We start from the raw sequence: 22,774 nt of genomic DNA on the forward strand, positions 1-22,774 counted from the left end.
ACAGCCCAAAATGGCATTTGCCTTTTTTACCGCTGCATCACACTGCCTGCTCATGTTTAGTTTACAATCCACAAGTACCCCAAGGTCTCGTTCACACACAGTGCTACCTAGAAGCGTATCCCCCATCCAGTAGGCATGCTTTTCATTTTTCTGACCCAGATGCAGAACTTTACACTTATCTTTATTAAATTGCATCTTGTTCTCATTTGCCCATTTTTCCATTGTGTTCAGCTCTCGTTGAACTCTGTCTCTATCTTCTGGAGTATTTGCCAGTCCTCCCAATTTGGTGTCATCTGCAAACTTGATGAGTAGTCCCTCCACCCCCTCATCTAGATCATTAATAAATATGTTAAAAAGTACCGGGCCGAGCACCGAGCCCTGAGGTACCCCGCTACTCACCTCTCTCCAGTCTGATGAAACACCACTGACAACAACTCTTTGAGTGCGGTTCTCTAACCAATTCCGTATCCACCTAACTATCTGAAAATCCAGATTGCAGTCCTTCAACTTATCCATCAGAACATCATGGGGAACCTTGTCAAAAGCTTTACTAAAATCCAAGTAAATGACATCAACCGAATTTCCCCGATCGAGCAAACCTGTTACTTGGTCAAAAAAGGAAACTAGGTTGGTCTGGCAGGACCTGTTGGAGACAAATCCATGCTGACTTCCTTGGATCACCAAATTGTCCTCCAGATGTTTGCAGATCGCTCCCTTTAATATCTGCTCCATTATCTTCCCCACAACAGAGGTCAGACTCACTGGTCTGTAGTTTCCCGGGTCATCCTTCCTCCCTTTTTTGAAGATCGGAATAACGTTTGCTCTTTTCCAGTCCTCCGGGACATCTCCAGTCCTTAAAGAGGTTCCGAAGATGATGGACAAGGGCTGTGCAAGTTCTCTGGAAAGTTCTTTGAGTACTCTCGGGTGCATTTCATCCGGACCAGGGGATTTGAACTCATCCAGTGCAGCTAAATGCCTCTCGACAACCTCTCTATCCATGTTAACCTGCCACCCAGACACTATCCTTTGGCTACGGCCATCTCTAGATGTGCCTAAACACTTTGACCTGTGGTAAAAAAAACAGATGTAAAATAAGCACTAAGCCTTTCTGCTTTCTCTGCATCTTCCATTAGAGTTTGTCCATCCGCACCCAACAGTGGGCCTATTGCCTCCTTTACTTTACGTTTGCTCCTCACATACCTGAAAAATCTTTTCTTGTTACAATGGGCTTCTCTGGCCAATCTTAGCTCACTCTCAGCTTTGGCCTTTCTGATGATTGATCTACAGTGCCTAGTAACCTGTAGGTACTCTTCTTTAGAGCTCTGTCCTTCCCTCCATTTCCTGAACATTTTCCTTTTCTTTCTTAGTTCCTCTTGAAGTTCTCTGTTCATCCAAATAGGCTTCTTCGAGCTCCTGCAGTGTTTTCGTCTTTCTGGGATAGTCATTGATTGAGCATGCAATAGCTCTTGTTTGAGTAGCGCCCACCCTTCACATGCTCCCTTCCCTTCCAGCATTCTCGTCCATGGTATGACACTCAACATGTCTCTGAGTTTATTAAAGTTTGCCCTACGAAAATCCAACATCCACGTCTGGCTACAAGCTTCCTTGGCTCCCCATCTCAAAAGGAATTCTATGAGGACATGGTCACTTCCCCCTAGGGTCCCCACCTCCTTCACCTCATCCACCAACTTTTGCCTGTTGGTCAGTATTAAGTCCAGTATGGCTGAACCTCTTGTGGGTTCATCTACCATTTGATATTGTATCAGTAAATCTCCTTTATAACAAATATAAAACGACACACACTAGAACTTCAAGGAATCATGCAGAGGAACAATTTGAAAATTTCATCCTTACAAAAAACACTTTCCAGGATTCTCTAAGCTCTTGGGGCTTGCAGAGTTTTTCTCCCTTATCTTTCCTTCTTTTTAATTGTCTCATTACTTTCAGAATTCTGTCCCTTCTGAGACACTGAAGAGCTGTTTTTTGTACCCCACTTTTTACTACCTGAAGGAGTCTCAAAGTGGCTTGCCTTTCTCTCCCACAACAGACACCTTGTGAGGTAGGCGAGGCTGAAAGAGCTCTGAGGGAACTGTGACTGGCTCAAGGCCGCCCAGCTGGCTTTGTATGGAGGAGGAGTGAGAAATCAAAGCCAGCTGTCCAGACTAGAGTCCACCGCTCTTTAGCCACTATACCAACCACTACAACAAAAGTTGTACCTGGGGATTCACTTGAATCAATACACACCCCCACCTCCTCTTTGAGTGGCCCTGGTTTATTGCTTTCAATTGTCCACACAGGAACCAGGCAGAATACAGTTAGAGATAAAGCAATTTTGGCATTTAGTTACTGAGTCATCATTTATATTTCTTAGGGATATATTAAGTGCTTTGTGACCATGATCACTGTGATCATGATCACTGCCAGTTTGGTGTAGTGGTTAGGAGTGCAAACTTCTAATCTGGCGAGCTGGGTTCGATTCTGCGCTCCCCCACATGCAGCCAACTGGGTGACCTTGGGCTCGCCACAGCACTGATATAACTGTTCTGACTGAGCAGTGATATCAGGGCCCTCTCGGCTTCACCCACCCCACAGGGTGTCTGTTGTGGGGAGAGGAATGGGAAGGCAACTGTAAGCCACTTTGAGACTCCTTCGGGTAGAGAAAAGCGGCATATAAGAACCAACTCTTCTTCTTCTTCTATAATAAACCACATCTTACTCTCGTGTGATTAGTGGGAGTCTTTGATTTCTTTAGATCTACTAATTCCTCATTGATCATCATAATTATAGTTTTAGCAATTATCTCTTCTGCAAGCAGTTCTCTATTCATAACAGTTGTGTGGCTGATTACCATGGGATGAAGCTATCATAGATTTGAAATCCTGTTGCTTTCTTATATCAGGAAACAAATCATTTTTGTGTTAAGTCATGTGTTAGGCTTTTGCTGAGAACTGATGTAAATGTGATGCCGAGGTGTGTGGGGGGGGACTTATGTATGCAATTTTGCATTCAGTCTGCTTCTCATTGCAAGTGGGCTGCTAAATTACCACTGCGGGAGTCTGTAGCCCAAGCAGGCATTGTGTTGGTTTTCTAATTAAGCACGCATATTTGTTTTGCGCAAATTTCCACCCAGTTTAAACACGACACTGTGAACGCACAAAGCCACAAAACTAGATGTTTTTGGCCTGTCAGTGGCATGTTTAAATCAGGGCTAAAATGCAAGGATTATCATTTGTAATGCTCATTTAATAGATGTCATGTTAATTTCCCATGAGATGATAAGAAAACATTATCTATGCATAACGGGCTTTTCTTTCTCTCGGAAAAACAGAACTCTCTCCCACAGAAAGAGAAGAATAACTGAAGGAAGTATAACATCTGTTTTGTAGATCATGTAGAGATGCCAGCTTCCAGATGGGACCTGGGGATCCCCCAGAATTGCAGCTCATCTGCAAACTACAGTGATCAGTTCCCATGGGGAAAAATGATGCTTTAGAGGGTGGACTCTATGGCATTGTACCCCGCTCAGGTCCCTGTTCTCGCCAGCCTCCATCCCCAAATCTCCATGAATCTCCCATCCTGGATTTGGCAACCTTACCTTTCCCTCCATCTCTGACTGGTCATCAGGGGGGATCTGGAACTCTAGGAAGACATACCTGAAAAGCAGAGCAGTCGACCCTACCACTCCATGGCTGATTTTAGCTGGCATTGCAACATATACTACTTAAAATAGATCCCAAATGTGTATATGAATCCACTCTAATGAACTTCTGGATTTTGATCTTCTGTCCTATAGTGGTACATGGAAGGGGTAAGGGAGGAATCACACAGAAGTATGGCCTCTGATAGCATGGAGCTCACTGCATGAAAGCAATATTTAAAATGATCATTTGATCCCACTGGTTCATTTCATTGAATTCATTCATCCATATGTGCAAGGCCCAGATATGGCTCCAGTAGGGTGGCCAATCTCCCGGTAGTAGCCGGACATTTAATGGGATTATAACAGATCTCTAGGCAACAGAGATCATTTCACTTAATGGCTGTTTTAGAAGATAGATTTTATGAGATTTTACCTCAGTGAAGTCCCTCCTGTTTCCAAACTCCACTATCTTTAGGTTCTAGCCCCTGAAATCTCCAGGTGCTTCCCAACCCAGAGCTGACAACCCTAGGCTCCAGGCACTTCTGAGACACTAGGACGAGAGTTAGTAGATATCTGAAGTGGCCATACTTAAGCCAAAATAGTAATGTCTGAAAATGTACTTCTTTGAGCATGTGTATGAAAAGCATCTACTTTTCTTCTTTGATATGGGCTTCTGAAATTGTGTTGCTAACTACAAATCACTGAAAATCTGAGAAACCATGCATTTGCCAATTTGAGACCCATAATGGAAAATAAACTGCCAGTGATAAATAAGAAAAAAATGCTTTTGAAATGCACTTATCTGAACAAATTTATGGCTGAAGTAGATAGGGATACTTCAAAGAATGGCCATTAAAACCTAGTGAAGTACTTCAGTCCATTCTCCTGAGCAACTTTAATGGCCCTCAGGAGATATCTCAATTGTTGTCATTAAAGCATTTGTTACAGTTCAATGAATGGTTGTGTTCCTTCTCCCCATTTCACCACACTGCCTGCTGCTCTGCTACTTGCCTGCTCTAGAAAGACAGAATAATAATGCCACAATTTGTCAGTCATATGTCAGATCTACATATCTGTAGGTGGGGCAACAGCCAGCAACTAGTGTGGTGTACTGGTAAGAGTGTTGCATTAAGACCTGAAAGATTCTGACTCTTGCATGAAGCTTGCTGGGTAATCTTGGGCTACTCTCTCTCTCTCTCTCAGCCTAATGTACCTCACAGGGTTATTGCAAGAATGAAAATGTAGAAAAGATAACCATATATGCCACCCTAAGCACCTTGTAGAATAGAATAATATATTACAAAACGGATAGGCATGTAAGAAGACAGATTTGCTTCCTGACTTCATATAAGAAGCCACACATTAGCATTTAAAAGTACAGAATGGATATAGAAAAGAACCATGCAGTTTGGCCCAGAACTGAATAGGGTAGGTGATCAAGGAGACTATAAGAGGTAGGAGTTGTTATATAAGGACTATCACAGGGACATATCTGAATTTAGAAAATGAAAAAGCCATTGTATAAGATGCTAGCTAATAGTATAACTTGAGGATGGAACAGGGCTTTGTAGGAGGTAATAAATCCAGCAGACCAGGAGAAACATTAATCTCTGCATTGTGTTTTCTTCCACAAAGCTCAAGGTAGAATACATAAGCTCTTCTGGAAGTCACCCAGGTAGGCAGTGATGAGACCCAGACTCTGGAGCATAGAGCTTCAGCATATAATCTCCCTTCATGCTATGTATTAAGGTAAGTTAAATACAGGTGCCACTCTATAATCCACACATCACTCTCCAACAAACAAGGTACCTCCTTTCTGAATACTAGTTCTCACATGTCTAGTGCAATCCTAAGAAGAGTTACACCACCATAAATCTATTGAGTCAATGGGTTCAATCCAGACAAAATTTTCCAATGGCAGAATGGATCTTTTCTGCATACTCCCTCCTATTGCAGCCTACTGATCTCCACCAGATGTTGTCCCCTGTGGGACAAGGGACCTTGAGGAATGACAGGCCGGCCTGCGGGAAGGAGAGGGAATTACTGGCAATTGTCAATATTGTCTAAATTCAACCCACTGTTTACAGAATAGTATAACTCTACTTAGCAATAAACCATTGATATGTTATAGTCTGGCAGCATAAGAAACTCTTGCTAAGAATTTACATTACTGGGCTAACTAATTATTTTTATTTTACTCCTCTGCAAGATATTTCTGGCTTCAAGCAACACAACTAAAACCCACCACAATACAAATAATACAAATGTCCTATCAAGATGAGTAAACGTTGGAGAGTTGCCTGTTTTCAGATATTTGCAGGCATGTTGCTGAATTTCAGGGATCCCTTTGACACATCAGTTGAAAGGGCAATGTTTTCATATAACTCTTGAGATGCAAAGCATCTAAAGCTGTGAAGCAGAATGACTAAATCTTTTTGAAAATTCTTGTTTAGAAACCCATAAAACACTGGATTGATGCATGTTGCCATCATGGCTACCAGGTGGCACAAGATAAAGACCACGTTATGGTGGCAGTATATCAGCGCCTCATGGTTCCAGTCAAACACCATGTTAAATATGTTCAGAGGTAACCAGCATGCTGCAAAGGTCGCAACAATAGAAAAGAGCATAATATTAATCCTTTTGCTCTCATTTATCCTGTTCTCATTCTCTCTTATCTTATCTACTTTACCATACCTCTTTTGAAGGCACACAAATATCTTGAGATAACAGACAAAAATGAACCCGAGTGGGAAGAAGTACTGGAAAATCAACATGGTTGTGGTAAACACCCGTCGCTCTTCAACAGACGGCCACACTTCAATGCAGACAACCTTGTTCAGGTAGGCATCAGTGAATGAAGAAAAATCTTTAAAGGGTTCATCGGTGACTTGCAGGAACACGAAAAAGGGAATTGATACGATTATAGAGAACCCCCAAATGAAGACAATTCCCCAATATGCCTGGGAAATGTTGGGCTTCCAGCCACGTGGGTTCACTATTAGTTGGTACCTCTCAACAGCAATTAATATGAGTGAGAACGTGGAGGCAGTGACAGACATACTTTGTACGAAGCTAGTTATTTTACACATTGCCTCTCCAAAGACCCAATAGTCCATCAGAGTGTACGAAGCATTGAAAGGGATACATATTATGCAAATGAAGATGTCGGATAAGGAGAGATTGGCAATCAAAATGTTGGTAACATTTTGGCTTTCTTTCTGCCTTCTGATGAGGATAATCAGGTACAGGTTGCCAAATATCCCCAGCAATATCACTAAAGCATAAGCTGTGATGAGCAGGAAGACTGCAGGAAAGGACGGCAGGCAGGATTCAAAGTGCTGGAACTGTGAGGTACTTCTGTTTGCAGTAGAAAGATTCATGCTGGGCTGTTGAACAGTTTTACCATTCATGAAACAACAATGAAACCACAGACATAATTGTAACTTGGAAGCTAGTTTTTTGTTTTTTAAAACCTCCTTTGATTTAATTATTTTCTTGTAGTAGCTCAGCAGCAGGTGTACTTAAAAATTAAATTCTTCTTTATAAGCTCCTTCTTATGGATGAATCATGGATGAATTCTGAAAATACAAAGGAGGGAAAGGGAAGCTCATTTAAACAACAACTTCAGTATTATGTTTCTCGAACTATGCTTTTTTTTGGATCCCATGAATTCGGTACTTTTAGAACAAATAGTTAGGAGAAACATATATTTAAAATCTTCAAAAATTGCAAAATTATGCTTAAATCATAAAACATAATGAAGAACATACTTGTTACCCCAAAAACAAATCTTTTCCATAGAACTTCAAGATACATGTAAGCAGGATCTCCTGGCAATGGATATGATAGTCCCAGGGAACACTGTGCATGAAGAACACAGTATTCTGAAGAACTGACCTTAATCTCAAGTTCCCTAGTTTTCAAACAAGCTTGCTCAAAACTAAGTCCCAGTGAATTCAATAGAACTTTCTTCCTAGAACATATGCTTTCTCGTGCATGGTATTCTAGTGCCATGTTTCTTTTCCCTTTATCATTTCAATCATTCCAGTATTTTTCCTTTCTAAGGCCTCTCTAGTATTTAATCTCCAAATCTCTGTTCCCTATTTGGAGAAGGGGGAAATTTTTGACCCACCCATTATAACTCTTGCTAGATCTATTAACATTCGTATGAAGTTGGACTGAGGTATGACTGGAAAGAAATTGAACTGTTCCCCTCCCCCACCTGTTCTCTTTCCAGAGGAAAAAACTTTTTAAAAGAGTGAATGTCTCGCTCATTTCAATTCTCCACTGACTGAAGGTCTTGATCATTTCAGATCTCCACAGAAAAAATGCATTTCTTACTGTTCTATTGTCACTTTGGATAGAGCTATCATAAATGATTATCAGAGCGCAACTTCATTGTAATAATTAGACAGCATTTGTTATAGTATTATAGCAATTACTGATTAAAAAAAATAGTAGACATTCCTCTGATGGTGAGTGTGTATGTATTTTTGTGACTGGGGAAAGCATGGCAGCTAGAAATATAATAACCAATAAAATAAAAGAACCACTTTAGTTTGAGAGCAAAATGGAGCAGAACACATGAGTGGAAGCAGTCTAAACTGGAAAAGGCTCAAAGGGAGGCTTTTGTGGATGATACTGAGAAAAAATATTGTTAAATTATACCACCCACCAAAGCAGCCATTTTCCCATTGGAACTGATCTCTTTTGTCTGAAGATTAGTTGTAATACCAGGAGATCTCTAAGCCCCACCTAGAAGTTAGCAACCGTAACCTACTGGCATTGGTATTATTACCAGCTACCCCTCTTCCTTCCCTCCCATAATGATAATCCCACAATCTCCCTTTCACTCTGAGCCTTTTCCAGTCTCTCCCAATCTCTCTATCTATGCCTGTGCATATACATTTTTATCAGCGAGAACAGTGGTTCTCAAACTTCCTAATGCCGTGACCCTTTAATACAGTTCCTCATGTTGCGGTGACCCCCAACCATAAAATTATGCAAGTGCTGTTTCACAGAAATTAAAGTGAAACTGACAAATGGCATGAAGATCTACTGTTCATGATTGCATATAAATTGGGGGTTTTTCCAGGGTTTCTCAGTTTAGTTCCGCCTCTTGTCCCACCATGCCGATCCCGCTCTTTTCTGCTGCTCCAGACAGATGAACGCTCTATCTCGATCTACCCCTGCAAGGTTGTTGTGTGGATGGCGCCAAGCTGCTTGTCCTGCCGCAACCCCTGTGAAAGGGTCGTTTGACCCCCAAAGGGGTCCCGACCCCCAGGTTGAGAACCTCTGAGCTAGAAGAAGGGAAATGAATTCAGCTTTAAGTCAATCCAGTGTACTGCATAACTCTACTGTAACATTGCTACCAATGTTGGGAGCAAATTTCCATCATGGCTTCTTTCTTTCTTTTTTTTGGAGAATACATACAGAAGTGGTATTACAGCTTTGTCCTTTAAGAATCTATATACTATTAGCCATGGTTAACACTTTCCTGCATATATCTAAATTTCTGGAGTGAGGCCACATGGACACGAAAAAGATTTTTCTGCAAGCTTGAAGAACACATTATGTTTAATAGCCGTCGGGACTTACCCTGGCGGCGTTTGCCGCGGCGGGGAAGCCCCGCGCCGCAAATGAACCGGACGGGCCGGGACTGTAGGTCCCAGGGTCCTCCGGGGCAGCTGGGCAGCCTTGGGCTTGTGGTGCACACGCCGCAAGCGTTGAGCCGGCTGTTGGCCTCCTCCCGGCCCCCTCCGTTGAAAGGGGGCATGGAGTGAGGCGCGCGGCTCTTTTCCCTCTCGCCCGTCAGCGGGGAAAGCTGCTCCTGAGCGGCTTTGCTTGGGCCAAGGAAAAAAAAAACGTTGACGGGCTTGAGGGAATTGCCGGGCCAGGATTTTTTAGGGCATCGCCTGTGGCGCAGCTTAAAAAAACAAAACAAAAAACGAGGAAACAACAATGGCTAGTAGGCTAGCTGTTATATATATATATATAAAAAGCCCGGACTCAGGGAAGATGCCTCGGCGTAGGCGCCCTGGCGCCCGGACTCAGGCTGGGGGGCCAAAAAAGGGGTTGGCCCAGGAGGCTCAAGGGCAGGCTGTGATGCCTGAGGGGGAGTCTGTGGCGAGAGCCCAAGTGCAGGCTGTGAGACAAGAAGGGGAGATGGCCCAAGGAGTAGAGACCCGGGGCAGGAACAGGCAACAGGGAGTCATTAGGAGGGAAGCAGGGCAAGGTGGCACCCTGAGAGCTTGGGAAAGGGCCCCAAGCAGGGGAAGGAGGGCAGTTTCACCTGAGCTCACCATAGCAGATGGCACAGAAACAAGGGGTTTAGGAGCCCAAACACCACAGCTTCGCTATGGTACTCGAGGGGCCATGAGAAGACAGGAGGCAAGGGCAAGTGCTTCCATGGGTCAGCAAAATCAGGAGAGCCAACGGAATGCAGAGGAGAGAGGTGTGGTGAAGAAATATGGAAATGCCCATGGTTAATGAAGAGGGTGGCCAGCAGGGAGTAACGGCAGATGGGGAGCGGGCAGGACCTTCAGGACGGGCAGGGCACACGGCGCCACATCAAGCACATGATGCTGGATGGTGGCAGGGATGGGGACCACCACCTCAGTACTCATGGACTCCAGGTGTGGGGCAGTCATGGCAATGCAGTGGAGGAGGTGGTCAAGGTGCATGGTTTCAAGGTGGTCAGCGACTTAGTTGGCCACTACTGGAATATCAGAATGCGTGGCCTAACCCAGGTCAAAGTGCGGTTTGGCAGCCATCGGGAATACAGTCTGGGTGGCTACATCCAGGAGTACAGACAGTACCTTATGGCTATCAGGGCATGAATCCTGCTAGGTGGCCAGGTCCAGTGGCAGGAAGCCCTCAAGGGAGGGGCCGAGGCCAGCCGACGGTAGTGCTGGAACAACAGGGAGCTATTGATTCTCGTTCTCGGGGGCCCGGAATAGTACAACATGTCTTGCCTGCTACAATTGGCGGTGGAGAGGGGTTGCCCACAGAGGAAGCCGTTTTAGATCCTGTAGTAGCTCAAACCTCGCAGGAGCAGGTTGATTCAGCTGCCATGTCAGAGAAGGGCCGGAAGCGTCGGCGACATGGCTGGGGGAAGCATTCTAGGACACGCAATTTTGATACATCAACCAGTGAGTCCTCTACATCTGAAGACGAAATTGATGGGGGTCAAGGGGATGGCACCTACTGGTTACAAGGGGCTATGGTACCGGGAATTCCGGCATGGTTAGCCAAGCATAGAGATAACAAAAAACACTACTATACAGAAGGTGCAGGGGTAGGAAAACCAACTGAGCCTCCAGTAGGTTATCCCGCAGGGGATGATCCGCCTGGAACTCACTTGACTAAAAAGCAACAAAAGAGAGCGCTTGAAGGGTATTTCGTTGATGTTTTTGAATTTGTCCGTCCCGAGGGGGAGTCCCCTAATACCGGTTCAAAGAAGGGGAGGGGCGGAAGGGATAAGACAACTGTTGAGCGCAATTTTATTAATTGGATAAGGGGGTATGGGGAGTATCTTTGCCTTATCGCAGGAGCTTACCCCGATCAGGCTTGGCACTTGATACGTCATTTCACCAACGTGGTGGAGGCTAAGGTGCTTTCAGGTGACACCGCAGCCATAGCTTATGACACCAAGGCCAGAGAGAAAGCCTCAAATAATGCTCAGGCCCGGTGGGATTTAAAGGAACACGATTCGTGGATCGTGAAGGTGGGTCCTTATGTCCGGTGGGCCGAGTCAGAGAAGCGCTGGCTAATGGGCAGAAAGGACAGTCGAGGAGTGTGCTGGGAGTATAATAAAGGGGCTTGCCAGAGGCAGAAGTGCCGCTTTGAGCATGCCTGTGAGGTGTGTGGCGGAAGTCACATGAGGCTCGATTGTTCAAAAGCTAGCTCTAGTAGGCCCTTTCGAAAGGGCCGGCCCATTGCAAAAAAAAGTGGTGGGTTCGGCTTCTTCAGGAACCAGTGGAAGCCAGAAGGCAGAGTGAAACCCTTCATGAGTTAGCCACATTGGCTGTTACCCCAGTTAAATTGAATCCACTGTTATTGTTGTTGCGTGATTACCCGGACAGACAGGCTGCAGAATACCTGGCTTCCGGATTTAAGGTGGGTTTTCGGATGCCTTATACTGGGGAAAGAGTGGCTACTACCAGTGGGAATTTAAAGTCAGCAATTCAAATGCCAGAGGTAGTGGCCGGAAAAATTCGCAAGGAATGTGTGGCAGGTCGGATGGCAGGGCCTTATTCAGAGCCACCTTTGGGAAACCTGCGGGTATCACCACTAGGGGTAGTGCCTAAGAAAGCCCCGGGCCAGTTTAGATTAATACAACACCTGTCCTATCCAAAGGGTACATCAGTAAATGATGGTATTTCACCAGAACTGTGCACGGTGAAGTACTCATCGTTGGATTACGCAATAAGCTTGATAAGGGAGTGTGGAAGGAGCGCATTGATGGCGAAATGTGATATCCAATCAGCATTTCGCCTGTTACCAGTGCACCCTGAGGATTTTTGCCTTTTGGGTTGTTTTTTCCAAGGCAGTTGGTACGTTGATAAGGCCATGCCTATGGGTTGTTCCATAGCATGTTTCGCCTTTGAAGTTTTTAGCACATTCTTAGAGTGGGCAGTTAAATCTAGGGTTGATAGTCGTCATGTGACGCATTACCTAGATGATTTCCTGTTTGTGGGGCCTGCGGGGACAACAAGTTGTGCGGAAAAGTTAGCAGCTTTTCAGCGGTTAGCGGGGGAATTGGGAGTTCCGCTGGCAGCTGAAAAAACTGAAGGCCCCGAAGTTAGGCTAACATATTTAGGAATTTTATTGGATTCGGAGGCTGGGTTGTCAAAGCTTCCAGACGATAAGCTTATTGCTCTGCGGAACACACTGTTTAGCATGCTGGGTAAACAGAAATGTACGCTAAAGGAAATGCAGAGTCTACTTGGACATTTGAACTTTGCGTGTAAAGCAGTGTCACCAGGCCGAGCTTTTTGCGCTCGTTTGGCAAGATCAACCGCGGGGGTGACCTCGGCACATCACCACATCAGGCTAACGAAGTCTTTGAAGGAGGACTTAAGAGTTTGGAGTGATTTTTTACAGGACTTTAATGGAGTATCACTGTGGCAAACACCGGTGACTCCTGAGAATTCTTTCCAAGTTAATTCTGATGCTGCAGGGAGTTTGGGCTTTGGGGTTATTTTCGGGAGTAGATGGTGTGCAAAGAGGTGGCCTGCGGAATGGGAACAAACGGGAATTCTAAGAGACCTTACCTTCTTGGAACTGTTCCCGGTGGTGGCTGCTGTCACTATGTGGAGAGAGTTGTTTCAAGATTATAAGGTTCTTTTTTGGTGCGATAACCAAGCGGTTGTACGCATTATTAATCGCCAATCCAGTAAGTCTCCGCGCGTCATGCAATTGGTGCGGAAACTGGTGCGGGTTTGCCTGGGGCACAACATTTCGTTTGGGGCCAGACGCGTGCCGGGGGCGTCTAATGACATCGCGGACGCTTTATCTCGGTTTCAGGAAGAAAGATTCCGTCAGTTGGCACCAGCAGCAAACCAGTTCCCGGACCAGTTCCCAGACCACTTGTAGATGCTTGGCTCGGAACCATCATAGACGCAGTTAACAACTCATTGGCTCCAGCAACGCAGCGGGCCTATGGGGCAGCATATCAAGTTATACCAGATATTTTGCCGAGACGGGCAACTTGCACAATTGACCACCAACTGAGAGATCAGTGTTGCAATACTTGGTTCACTTAAAGAGTTTAAAGTTTTCACATAGAACAATTAATGTGCATTTAGCAGCGTTGTCTTTCCTCTGTAAGACGCAGGGTTGGTGGGATCCAGCAACATCTTTTTTGACACGCAAGGCTATTGTGGGATGGAAGAGGCTTGATCCTACACCAGCAGATGCTAGACGACCAATTACACTGATGTTGTTAAAAGATATATTGGGGCTTTTAACAGAGGTCTGTGCATCCCCTTATGAGACACATCTATTTGAAGCAGCTTTTACATTGGCATATTTCGGCGCATTTCGAAGCGGAGAGTTGCTGGCTGCATCTCGTAGCGACTCAGGGGACAGGGCCCTGCAAAGGGCGGATGTACGGATAGATGGTGAAAAAGTGCACATTCATTTACGGAGGTCAAAAACAGATCAGTTTGGCCGGGGATCCTTCATACTGCTGCATCCAATTTACGGAGAGGGCCCTTGCCCTGTTCGCAGCACCATGGCATATTTGGCCGTACGACCCGAGGTGCCAGGACCCCTGTTGATCCATAAAAATGGGTTATGCCTTTCAAGATATCAGTTTGGAGCTATATTGCGAGTCGTACTTGGCCGGTTAGGTCTTCCTGCGGGACAATATGGGACCCATTCTTTTAGAATAGGGGCAGCAACGGAGGCAGCAGCAGCGGGATGTTCGGCCGAGGAGGTCAGGGCTGTGGGGCGGTGGCGGTCAGCAGCATATAAGAAATATGTACACCCCAGTCTCTTATTGTAATATGTTCCATATTTCAGATTTTGGAAGCGATATGCCAAAGGATTTGGTTATTGGACATAGCATAGTGCATTGGGCGGCACGTTATGCAGTTCGTTCTAGATGGACCAATGGCCTGGGCCTGTCAGATCGTTTCCATGTTAATTGGGCCGGAAGGAGAGGCATGCGCTGGAACTCATTATTGCATACATAGCAGTGCAACGTGTTGGTGTGCCGAATATCTTTATTGTGCAGTTGGGAGAGAATGACTTGACAGATCGGAAGGCGGTCGGCCTTTTGGATATCATCAAGAAGGACCTCATGACTATTCTGTCTGACTTCTCAGGAGTGCAAGTGTGGTGGTCGGATCTGCTAGAAAGGCATAATTGGTGGGGAGCTATATCCCCCGAGAAGGTTGATCGCATGAGGAGAAAGATAAATAAAGGGGTGAAAAAAAAATTGGAAACAAAAGGGGGAAAGGTTATACCGCATCCAGACATTCGTCATAGGCATTGGGCCCTATACAGAAGGGATGGGGTCCATCTTTCCGAATGGGGGATGGACCACTGGCTGGATGATGTTAGACATGCATTAATGGAGTTCAGCGTTGGCGGGAGCGCGGGGATGGGTTTTCACTATCCCTGGCTCTTTGGCGGGAAGGTGGCATGGGGAAGATCCCTTTGCGAGTGAGACAGGCCTGCGAGCTGGCTCACTCTTTGGTGGGGGCCTCAATAAGAGGCTGGGTGTTAGCGGATCCGGATGGCCCCCTGCTCATGGAGGGGGGGGGTCTAGTCGGTGACGCATTCCAGATGGCAAGGAACCTGACAGAAGTTCACGCCTCAGTGGGATTCCTTTGAGTGCCATCTCCCTATTACTCAGCAGGCCATTGGGGGCATAGGATGTTTGGCATGGGGCCGGATAGGACCTGTGCATGCCTGCTGAGATTAAAAGGTTGGCTGCCTTGTGGCCATGGGGCCACAGGTGGCGGGATCTTTCCCCATGCTAAACAACGCTGTGTCAATAAAGACTGTGGCCAAATTTTATGCCAAGAGCACTGTTGTCTGTGTCATTTGTGGACTGGTAAGTGTTCCCCTGCAAGGCAATAGCCGTCGGGACTTACCCCGGCGGCGTTTGCCGCGGCGGGGAAGCCCCGCGCCGCAAAGGAACCGGACGGGCCGGGACTGTAGGTCCCAGGGTCCTCCGGGGCAGCTGGGCAGCCTCGGGCTTGTGGCGCACGCGCCGCAAGCGTTGAGCCGGCTGTTGGCCTCCTCCCGGCCCCCTCCGTTGAAAGGGGGCGTGGAGCGAGGCACGCGGCTCTTTTCCCTCTCGCCCGTCAGCGGGGAAAAACCCACCCACCCGCCCATGAATTTCGTAATTTGATAATGGTTGTTGTTATGGTATGGGAGTTAAAATAGATATGTTGTAGTTGAGTAACCATAAGAATAAGATGGCAAGGTACAGCTTGTTGTAATTGTTTCAAGAATTGTTTATTGTTGTCTTTGTTACAATGCTTTTATACTGTCACAATCTGTCGGGAAGGTGGCATGGGGAAGATCCCTTTGCGAGTGAGACAGGCCTGCGAGCTGGCTCACTCTTTGGTGGGGGCCTCAATAAGAGGCTGGGTGTTAGCGGATCCGGATGGCCCCCTGCTCATGGAGGGGGGGGTCTAGTCGGTGATGCATTCCGGATGGCAAGGAACCTGACAGAGGTTCACGCCTCAGTGGGATTCCTTTGGGTGCCATCTCCCTATTACTTAGCAGGCCATTGGGGGCATAGGATGTTTGGCATGGGGCCGGATAGGACCTGTGCATGCCTGCTGAGATTAAAAGGTTGGCTGCCTTGTGGCCATGGGGCCACAGGTGGCGGGATCTTTCCCCATGCTAACCAACGCTGTGTCAATAAAGATTGTGGCCAAATTTTATGCCAAGAGCACTGTTGTCCGTGTCATTTGTGGATTGGGAAGTGTTCCCCTGCAAGGCAAAGAAAACCTTCAAAATTTAACAAAATATGTTGGGGGGTTAAATTCCCCCCAAAGTTCTATGATATTTTAGGTTCAAACATAGATTTTGTTTCAAATGTTAAAATAAAAATAATAGTTTTATAAAGGAGCAGAACAGGTGTGAGTTATTCAATATGCAAAGGGAGAGGGGTGAATCTCTTCAAAAGAATCATTCTCTTTGTTTTGAGGTGCCAGGTGGTTGGATAACGTTGACATTACCACAAAAATTTGTGGGGCGTTCCACTCAATACATTTAGAAAAAGATGTCGATTTTCTCTACCCAAAGGAGTCTCAAAGTAGCTTACAATCACCTTCCCTTCCCTCTCTGCACAACAAACAACCTGTGAGGTAGGTGAGGCTGAGGGAGCCCTGATATCACTGCTCGGTCAGAATGGCTTTATCATGGCCATGACGAGTCCAAGGTCACCCAGTGGCTGCAGGTGGAGGAGTGGGGAATCAAACCTGGCCTCCTAGATTAGAGGCCGCTGCTCTTAACCCCTACACAAGCTGACGCTCAATTTAAGTTTGGATGTGTGTTTAAAAATATACCCTGCAAACAAAATCTTACTACGTCAGGAAGGGCTGTGATGCTTAGTAACTCTCTTTCTTTACTCAACTAGATTGTGGTTTTGTTAATGACACAGCATATCCAAAAGACAAAATAACACATTCTGACTGGACTTACTATTGAGATATTTTTCAAAATGTGATATGTTCAACGACAAGACACACAACTGAAAAAGAGAAGCTGTTCTGGCTATATATTTGTAAGGAGAACTCCCCCCCCCCTTTACACACACACACACCCTTTTTCTGCCTAGTAATACAGTATACCTCCATTTTCTCTATTCTGGATAGTATATATTATAATGGAATCTACTGATTCTACTATAAAGAGATCAACATGCATATCCATCACTTGCAGAACATAGGAGACCACTGGTGAATTCTTAGCCCAGCTTCATGGATCATAGCTATATGAACTGCTTACTTCATGTGGGAACTGCTTGCATGCAAGCACAGATGCTAGGTCTCTTGAATTGCTGCTTATTGATAATTGCTCAGAGGCCATTGAACAGGGAGCCAAGTTTTTATCTATAGTTATGACCCACAGGGCAAAGCAGTAAATGTCACTGGCTTTTTCTTTTTGCTGCTCCCTTGCCTGCTCTAATTTTTTTACAGCTTTATAGATCTGTATTACAGAACTAATTTGTTTACTGTTTTATATTTTGGATGCCATTAAAGGTTTTTGTATTGTATTGGTTCATTGCAATCCCTGCAATTTGTGGCAACTGCTTCCTACAACTGTTGTTTTCCATAATTCCAGCCATATTGCAAATACAATGATATCCCTGTACACTTTCTGTGCGATTAATCCTAGTCAAAAGTCTAGATCAGCCTTTCTCAGCTTTTTTACCATTGAGAACCCCCTGAAACATTCTTCAAGCTTCAAGAAACCCCAGAAGTGGCACGATCATGCAGAATATTATTGGGAAACATAGCTGCGTACATGCCCACTCAGCTGCGTACATGCCCACTGCGTACATGCCCTCTCCTCACTCCCTCCAGGCCCATCATAGGGAGGTCAACATGACCATATATGGTCATTTCACCCAAGAAATGTTTAACAAGTATCTCAAAAATTAATTAACTCCCACCATCCAGTGCTGTCAAGAAATCCCAGGATTTCAGGAAACCCTGTTTGAGAAAACCGGGCCAAGATCATTTTAACTGTTTGACATGTTGCAGTTAAACATGTGAATAAATTCTACAGAAAAGTGGCATGGAGTAATAGGAATATTGTAAATGGCTTGTTCAAACATGCAAGTAATCACTTGATGGCACAGTCAATGCATGGTGAATGTGCAGGAATTAGTCTTCTGTGTGATGCAAACAAGGCTTTACTCTGTTGTGTCTAGCCTAGCCTTTCTCAACATTTTTACCATTAAGAAACCCCTAAAATAGTCTTTAGGCTTTCAGAAACCTCAGAAGTAATATGATCATGGAGAATATGAAGAAGAAGAAGAAGAGTTGGTTCTTATATACCGCTTTTCCCTACCCAAAGGAGGCTCAAAGCGGCTTACAGTCGCCTTCCCATTCCTCTCCCCACAACAGACACCCTGTGAGGTGGGTGAGGCTGAGAGAGCGCTGATATCACTGCCCGGTCAGAACAGTTTTATCAGTGCTGTGGCAAGCCCAAGGTCACCTAGCTGGTTGCATGTGGGGGAGCGCAGAATCGAACCTGGCATGCCAGATTAGAAGTCCGCACTCCTAACCACTACACCAAACTGGCTATGGTTGGGAAGCATAGCTGTGTACACACCTATCCGGGGCACCTCAGTTTCCCACCCCCTCCAGGCCCATCATTGGCCATTTTGGGAGGAGGGGATGGGTTGACATGGCCATATATCATTATATCACCTGATAAATGTTTAACAATTTTTATATATACTAGTAAAAAAGCCCATTGTATCCGAAATACAATGGGCGCTAGCAGGCTGGGGCAGAGTAAAAGGTGGCTTACCGTTGAGCGGGCGGGCTCCCTCGTGGCGTCTTCTGGCTGGCGGCCATTTTCTTGATGGAGGCGGCGTGTAGTCCAATGGTGGGGGCTCTCTTGTGCTGCGGCTTGACGCGGCGAGGGGCTCCCTGGCTGGCGGCCTGACGCGTCGGAGGCGCCTCGCACCTCCGTCGCGTCAGGCCGCCGGCAAGGAAGCAACTGCGGGCCGCGCTTTGCGTGGCTTGCAGTTGCTTCCTTGTCAGTACAGTGGGAATCGGCCGAGCCAATCGGCAGGCACTTTGCGGCTGCCAATTTGCTCGGCTGATGGTCTGTCCAGAGGAAGGGGCCAATCGGCACCCTTCCTCATCCCGGACCGAGCCCGCCCTAACTCCTCCCACACAGCCCTTACGGCTTTATTTAGTCCGCGGCGCCCATGGCGCCGCGGGCTGTGTTAAGATGGTCTAGCCCGAGGCAGTTTTAGCTACAATGTTGCATTTCTACTTCTGTGCTACGTTTAAGATAATATAACTCCTATTTTCTAATGCAAATTCATCTTGAAACATGAGAATAGCTAATGGTACTTTTACATACACTGTTTCCAAACTTTCCAGGGCAGCCATTGTCAACTTTTTACTGTTGTGAAACCTCTGGAACATTCTTCAGTCTTTGAGAAACCCCAGAAGTGGTGCGATTGTGCGGAATATGGTTGGGAAGCATAGCTGTGTACATATTCACCTGGGGCCCCTCCCCTTCCCACCCCCTCCAGGCCCATCATTGGCCATTTTGAGAGAAGGGGGGTCAACATGACCTTATATAGTCATATCACCCAATAAATGTTTAATTTATATTTTAATTTATATTTTTAAAATATAAAGACAATTAATTAACTCCTACCCATTATGGAAACACTTCCAGGGTTGTCAAGAAACCCCGGGGTTTCATGAAACTCTGGTTGAGAAAGCGTGTTCCAGGAATAATTTTTACACATTCGCAGGTAACAAAAGCCTAAAATATGGAATTGCAACTTCAAGTGGAAAATCTACAGGGGAGGAGCATAAATATTTACCTACCCTGCTACTTCTCCTGTTTATAAATCCATGGGGGGAGGACAACTTGGACTGAAATATAGGTGAAGCACTCCTACACACAGTTTCTTTGTTCCAAATGTAAGATTCATCCTAATAGGAGAATTGTCATAATTTGGGTTCTTGTGTATTACTTTATTATAAAACTATTTTTTTCTCTGGTTTAGATCAACTCCCCTTTCCCATACACAAATGAAAGATACTTTGGAGCATCCACACTCTGAAGTGTCCCTTAAACTGGGGAGAATCCCCCACCCCCAATGAGTGTGATACACATGCAGGTGGATGCCAGAGTGGGGAAGAGAAGAAAATATTCTCCATGAATAGAAGCATTCTTATCCTATTTTGCATATCTTATATTATGTAGTTATTACCCACCACAGGTTAAACATAACCAATGCCCAGTGCTCTGCATCAAGGCAACTGCAGGGGAGGACGGTATATAAATAAACAAACAAACAAACAAACAAATAGATAAATAACTAAATCAGTTTAAATATACAAGTAGACAGTGGCTTCGTTGGGGGTTTCTTCAAGAGCTGGCAATTTGACAACTATTTACCTATGGTAGAGCATCTGCTTGGCATGCAGAAGGTCTCAGGTTTAACCCCTGGCATCTTTAGTTAAAGGATCTGGCAGTAAGACCCTGCCTATGGCTGCAGACAATACTGACTTTGATGGACCAAGAGTCTGATAAACAAAGTAGTGAAGGCTATTATTAAAGATAACCACAAGATCACATTCCATAGGCTTATATGATCATTTACATTACATTGAAATAAATGCAGCTGTTTAGGGCTTGTTTTTATTAAACAAATCAGTCCAACAGATATACAAAATGTTATGAACCGTTTGTTTTCCTTCATTATAACTTGTTTATTATGCTAGACATCAATTAGACAAATCTTCCTGGTTTCAGTTATTTTACTGGTGCTGAAGTAGAGGTTGCTATTATTTCCAGTTTCTTCCCCTTAGGCAGGATTTTTTCCTTATATTTCTAACAGCTGTCTCTCTTGCTACATGAATTTTGTCTTCCCCCCTCATAGTTTGAAATATGAAACATGGGGAGGGGGGAATGTTCTCTAAACAGGCATAGGATTTTCTGTGACCCAAAGTTGTAATCCAAAACATTTTTAGCAATGGAAGGGAACATCAATGAGATTAGAGTTTGCAGTTTTGAAATCCTGGCTCCAGAGAACTCAGTATTATTATTTTAAAAGCCACAACTGTGGAGAGTGTTAAAGATACAGTTACCACAAAATAAAATGCATAGGTGCCCTAAAATTGTGGGAATGGCAAAAGCCTTCTTGCAAAGTCATTTTTCAAAGGACTCTCCCCAATCTTTTTCTTATGCCTATACAATTGTTCTATACAACCAGAACTATCTGCATTCTAGTATAGATCATATTTGTGAAAAACAACATAATTGTTCCAAGTTCAGATTTACGTTGACTATGTATTTTTTAAATGTGTTTACTTATAAAATTTACCTCTGTCATAAACAATCTCTTGAAAAAAGATTTTTAATTACAACAGTACCGCAAATTGATTCAGCCTGTAGTTTTCATTCACGGAGATGCTGAAGAATCCTCAGTAAGACCATGGGTAAAATATGTCTTAAGAGGACCATCAGATTTGGATTATAAATACTCTATTACTATCCAGTTCGACTTGTTTCCTAAACAATCTAGAGAAACCGATATTTCAAAATAGACATCCATGCGATGCAATTTCACAGTGGCTGGGATCCAAAGCAGCATACAATGCTGTTAATACATGGGGTTTTTCACACACCCCTTCCAGCAATGCCCCCTCAGACCACTTCAAAGTCAGCAGCTCTCTAGAGTAGCACACCATGAGATGCAAGGTTCTTCCACTGAAATGTCCTTTCCCCTATGCACATATGGAAGCATTTTCTACTTGCACACAGACAGAAGAATTGGATCCCAGTGGCTGTCCACAAGGGAAGTAAAGGAAAGAAAACAAACAAATGACAATCTGATTATGAATACTCCAACATCTTACCTTTTGGAAATTTCAGATATTTCCACTTTCTTATTTTGAATGGTCTTCTTTTTGTTTTCATACTAAATACTGGCAAAAATCAAGAGACTTCTATTTTGTGCCCAAAGGGATCAGAAGTGTATAATCTCTTGTGCTAAAAACATAGAACAAGTCTATTCAGTTCACTGCCTTCTAAAGCAAACTGAGTGACTGACATTTCCCACTGGCAACTGAAGCCACCACACTGAGGAGCCACTACTGAGAAACAGTGAAATAGTGAGCTCTGGAGTCTGAAAGGAGAGGGAAACCAATGAGGAGGCAGCTGGGAGGAGAAAACCAGTAGTCATGGGGATGATGTTTTCCATGACTGTTTTTTTCAAGTGTTATCTTCCAACCTGATTTGCAGTTATCTGTTCTATAGCACACTTGTTTACTTTTTAAAAAACTATGCTGGATTTCAGAGCTGTGCATATTTACTGAGCTTTATTGCTTCAGTGTAGAATGTGGACGTATCAAAATACTGTAGATTGCTTTAATCTACTTTTTTCCTTTTGTGGCACAATTAAAACCATATTTATTTTCTACTGTATTGTTTAACTGCAACCCAATCAGATCAATAGCGGTGTTGTGACTGTTTTCAAAGCAATGTGGTATAAATCTGAGGGGGGGGCTTCTAGAACTAAAGATAACAAGATTCAAGAGACAGACTGTACACTAGTAAACTTTCTTATTTCTTATTTATTTTACTATATTTCTATACCGCCCTCCCCGGAGGCTCAGGGCGGTTTACACTAAACATATAAACAATACATGGAACATCTTCATTAATACTCATAGAATCATAGAATCATAGAATTATGGAATCATAGAGTTGGAAGGGGCCATACAGGCCATCTAGTCCAACCCCCTGCTCAACGCAGGATCAGCCCTAACCATCCTAAAGCATCCAAGAAAAGTGTGTATCCAACCTTTGCTTGAAGACTGCCAGTGAGGGGGAGCTCACCACCTCCTTAGGCAGCCTATTCCACTGCTGAACTACTCTGACTGTGAAAATTTTTTT

At 44.7% G+C, this 22,774-nt stretch overlaps 1 protein-coding gene across 2 annotated transcripts in view; it reads right to left on the minus strand.

The window, feature by feature from the left end:
* Positions 1-330: 330 nt before the first annotated feature.
* The window catches only part of LOC143832393 (neuropeptide Y receptor type 6-like), a 39,263-nt gene continuing 16,819 nt past the window's right edge, over positions 331-22,774 (minus strand). The window contains exons 1-2 of one of the 2 annotated variants that reach the window (XM_077326745.1): positions 21,736-21,968; positions 331-7,221 (exon numbers count right to left, since the gene is read on the minus strand). In XM_077326745.1, coding sequence (XP_077182860.1) covers positions 5,947-7,053 — 1,107 coding nt within the window. In that variant the 5' untranslated portion in view covers positions 7,054-7,221; positions 21,736-21,968 and the 3' untranslated portion in view covers positions 331-5,946. Of the gene's footprint in view, positions 7,222-21,735; positions 21,969-22,774 lie in introns of those variants that run through there. The other variant, XM_077326746.1, reaches the window with a different exon arrangement.

This window comes from Paroedura picta, chromosome 3 (assembly GCF_049243985.1).
Source record: "Paroedura picta isolate Pp20150507F chromosome 3, Ppicta_v3.0, whole genome shotgun sequence".
NCBI classification, from domain to species: Eukaryota; Metazoa; Chordata; class Lepidosauria; order Squamata; family Gekkonidae; genus Paroedura; species Paroedura picta.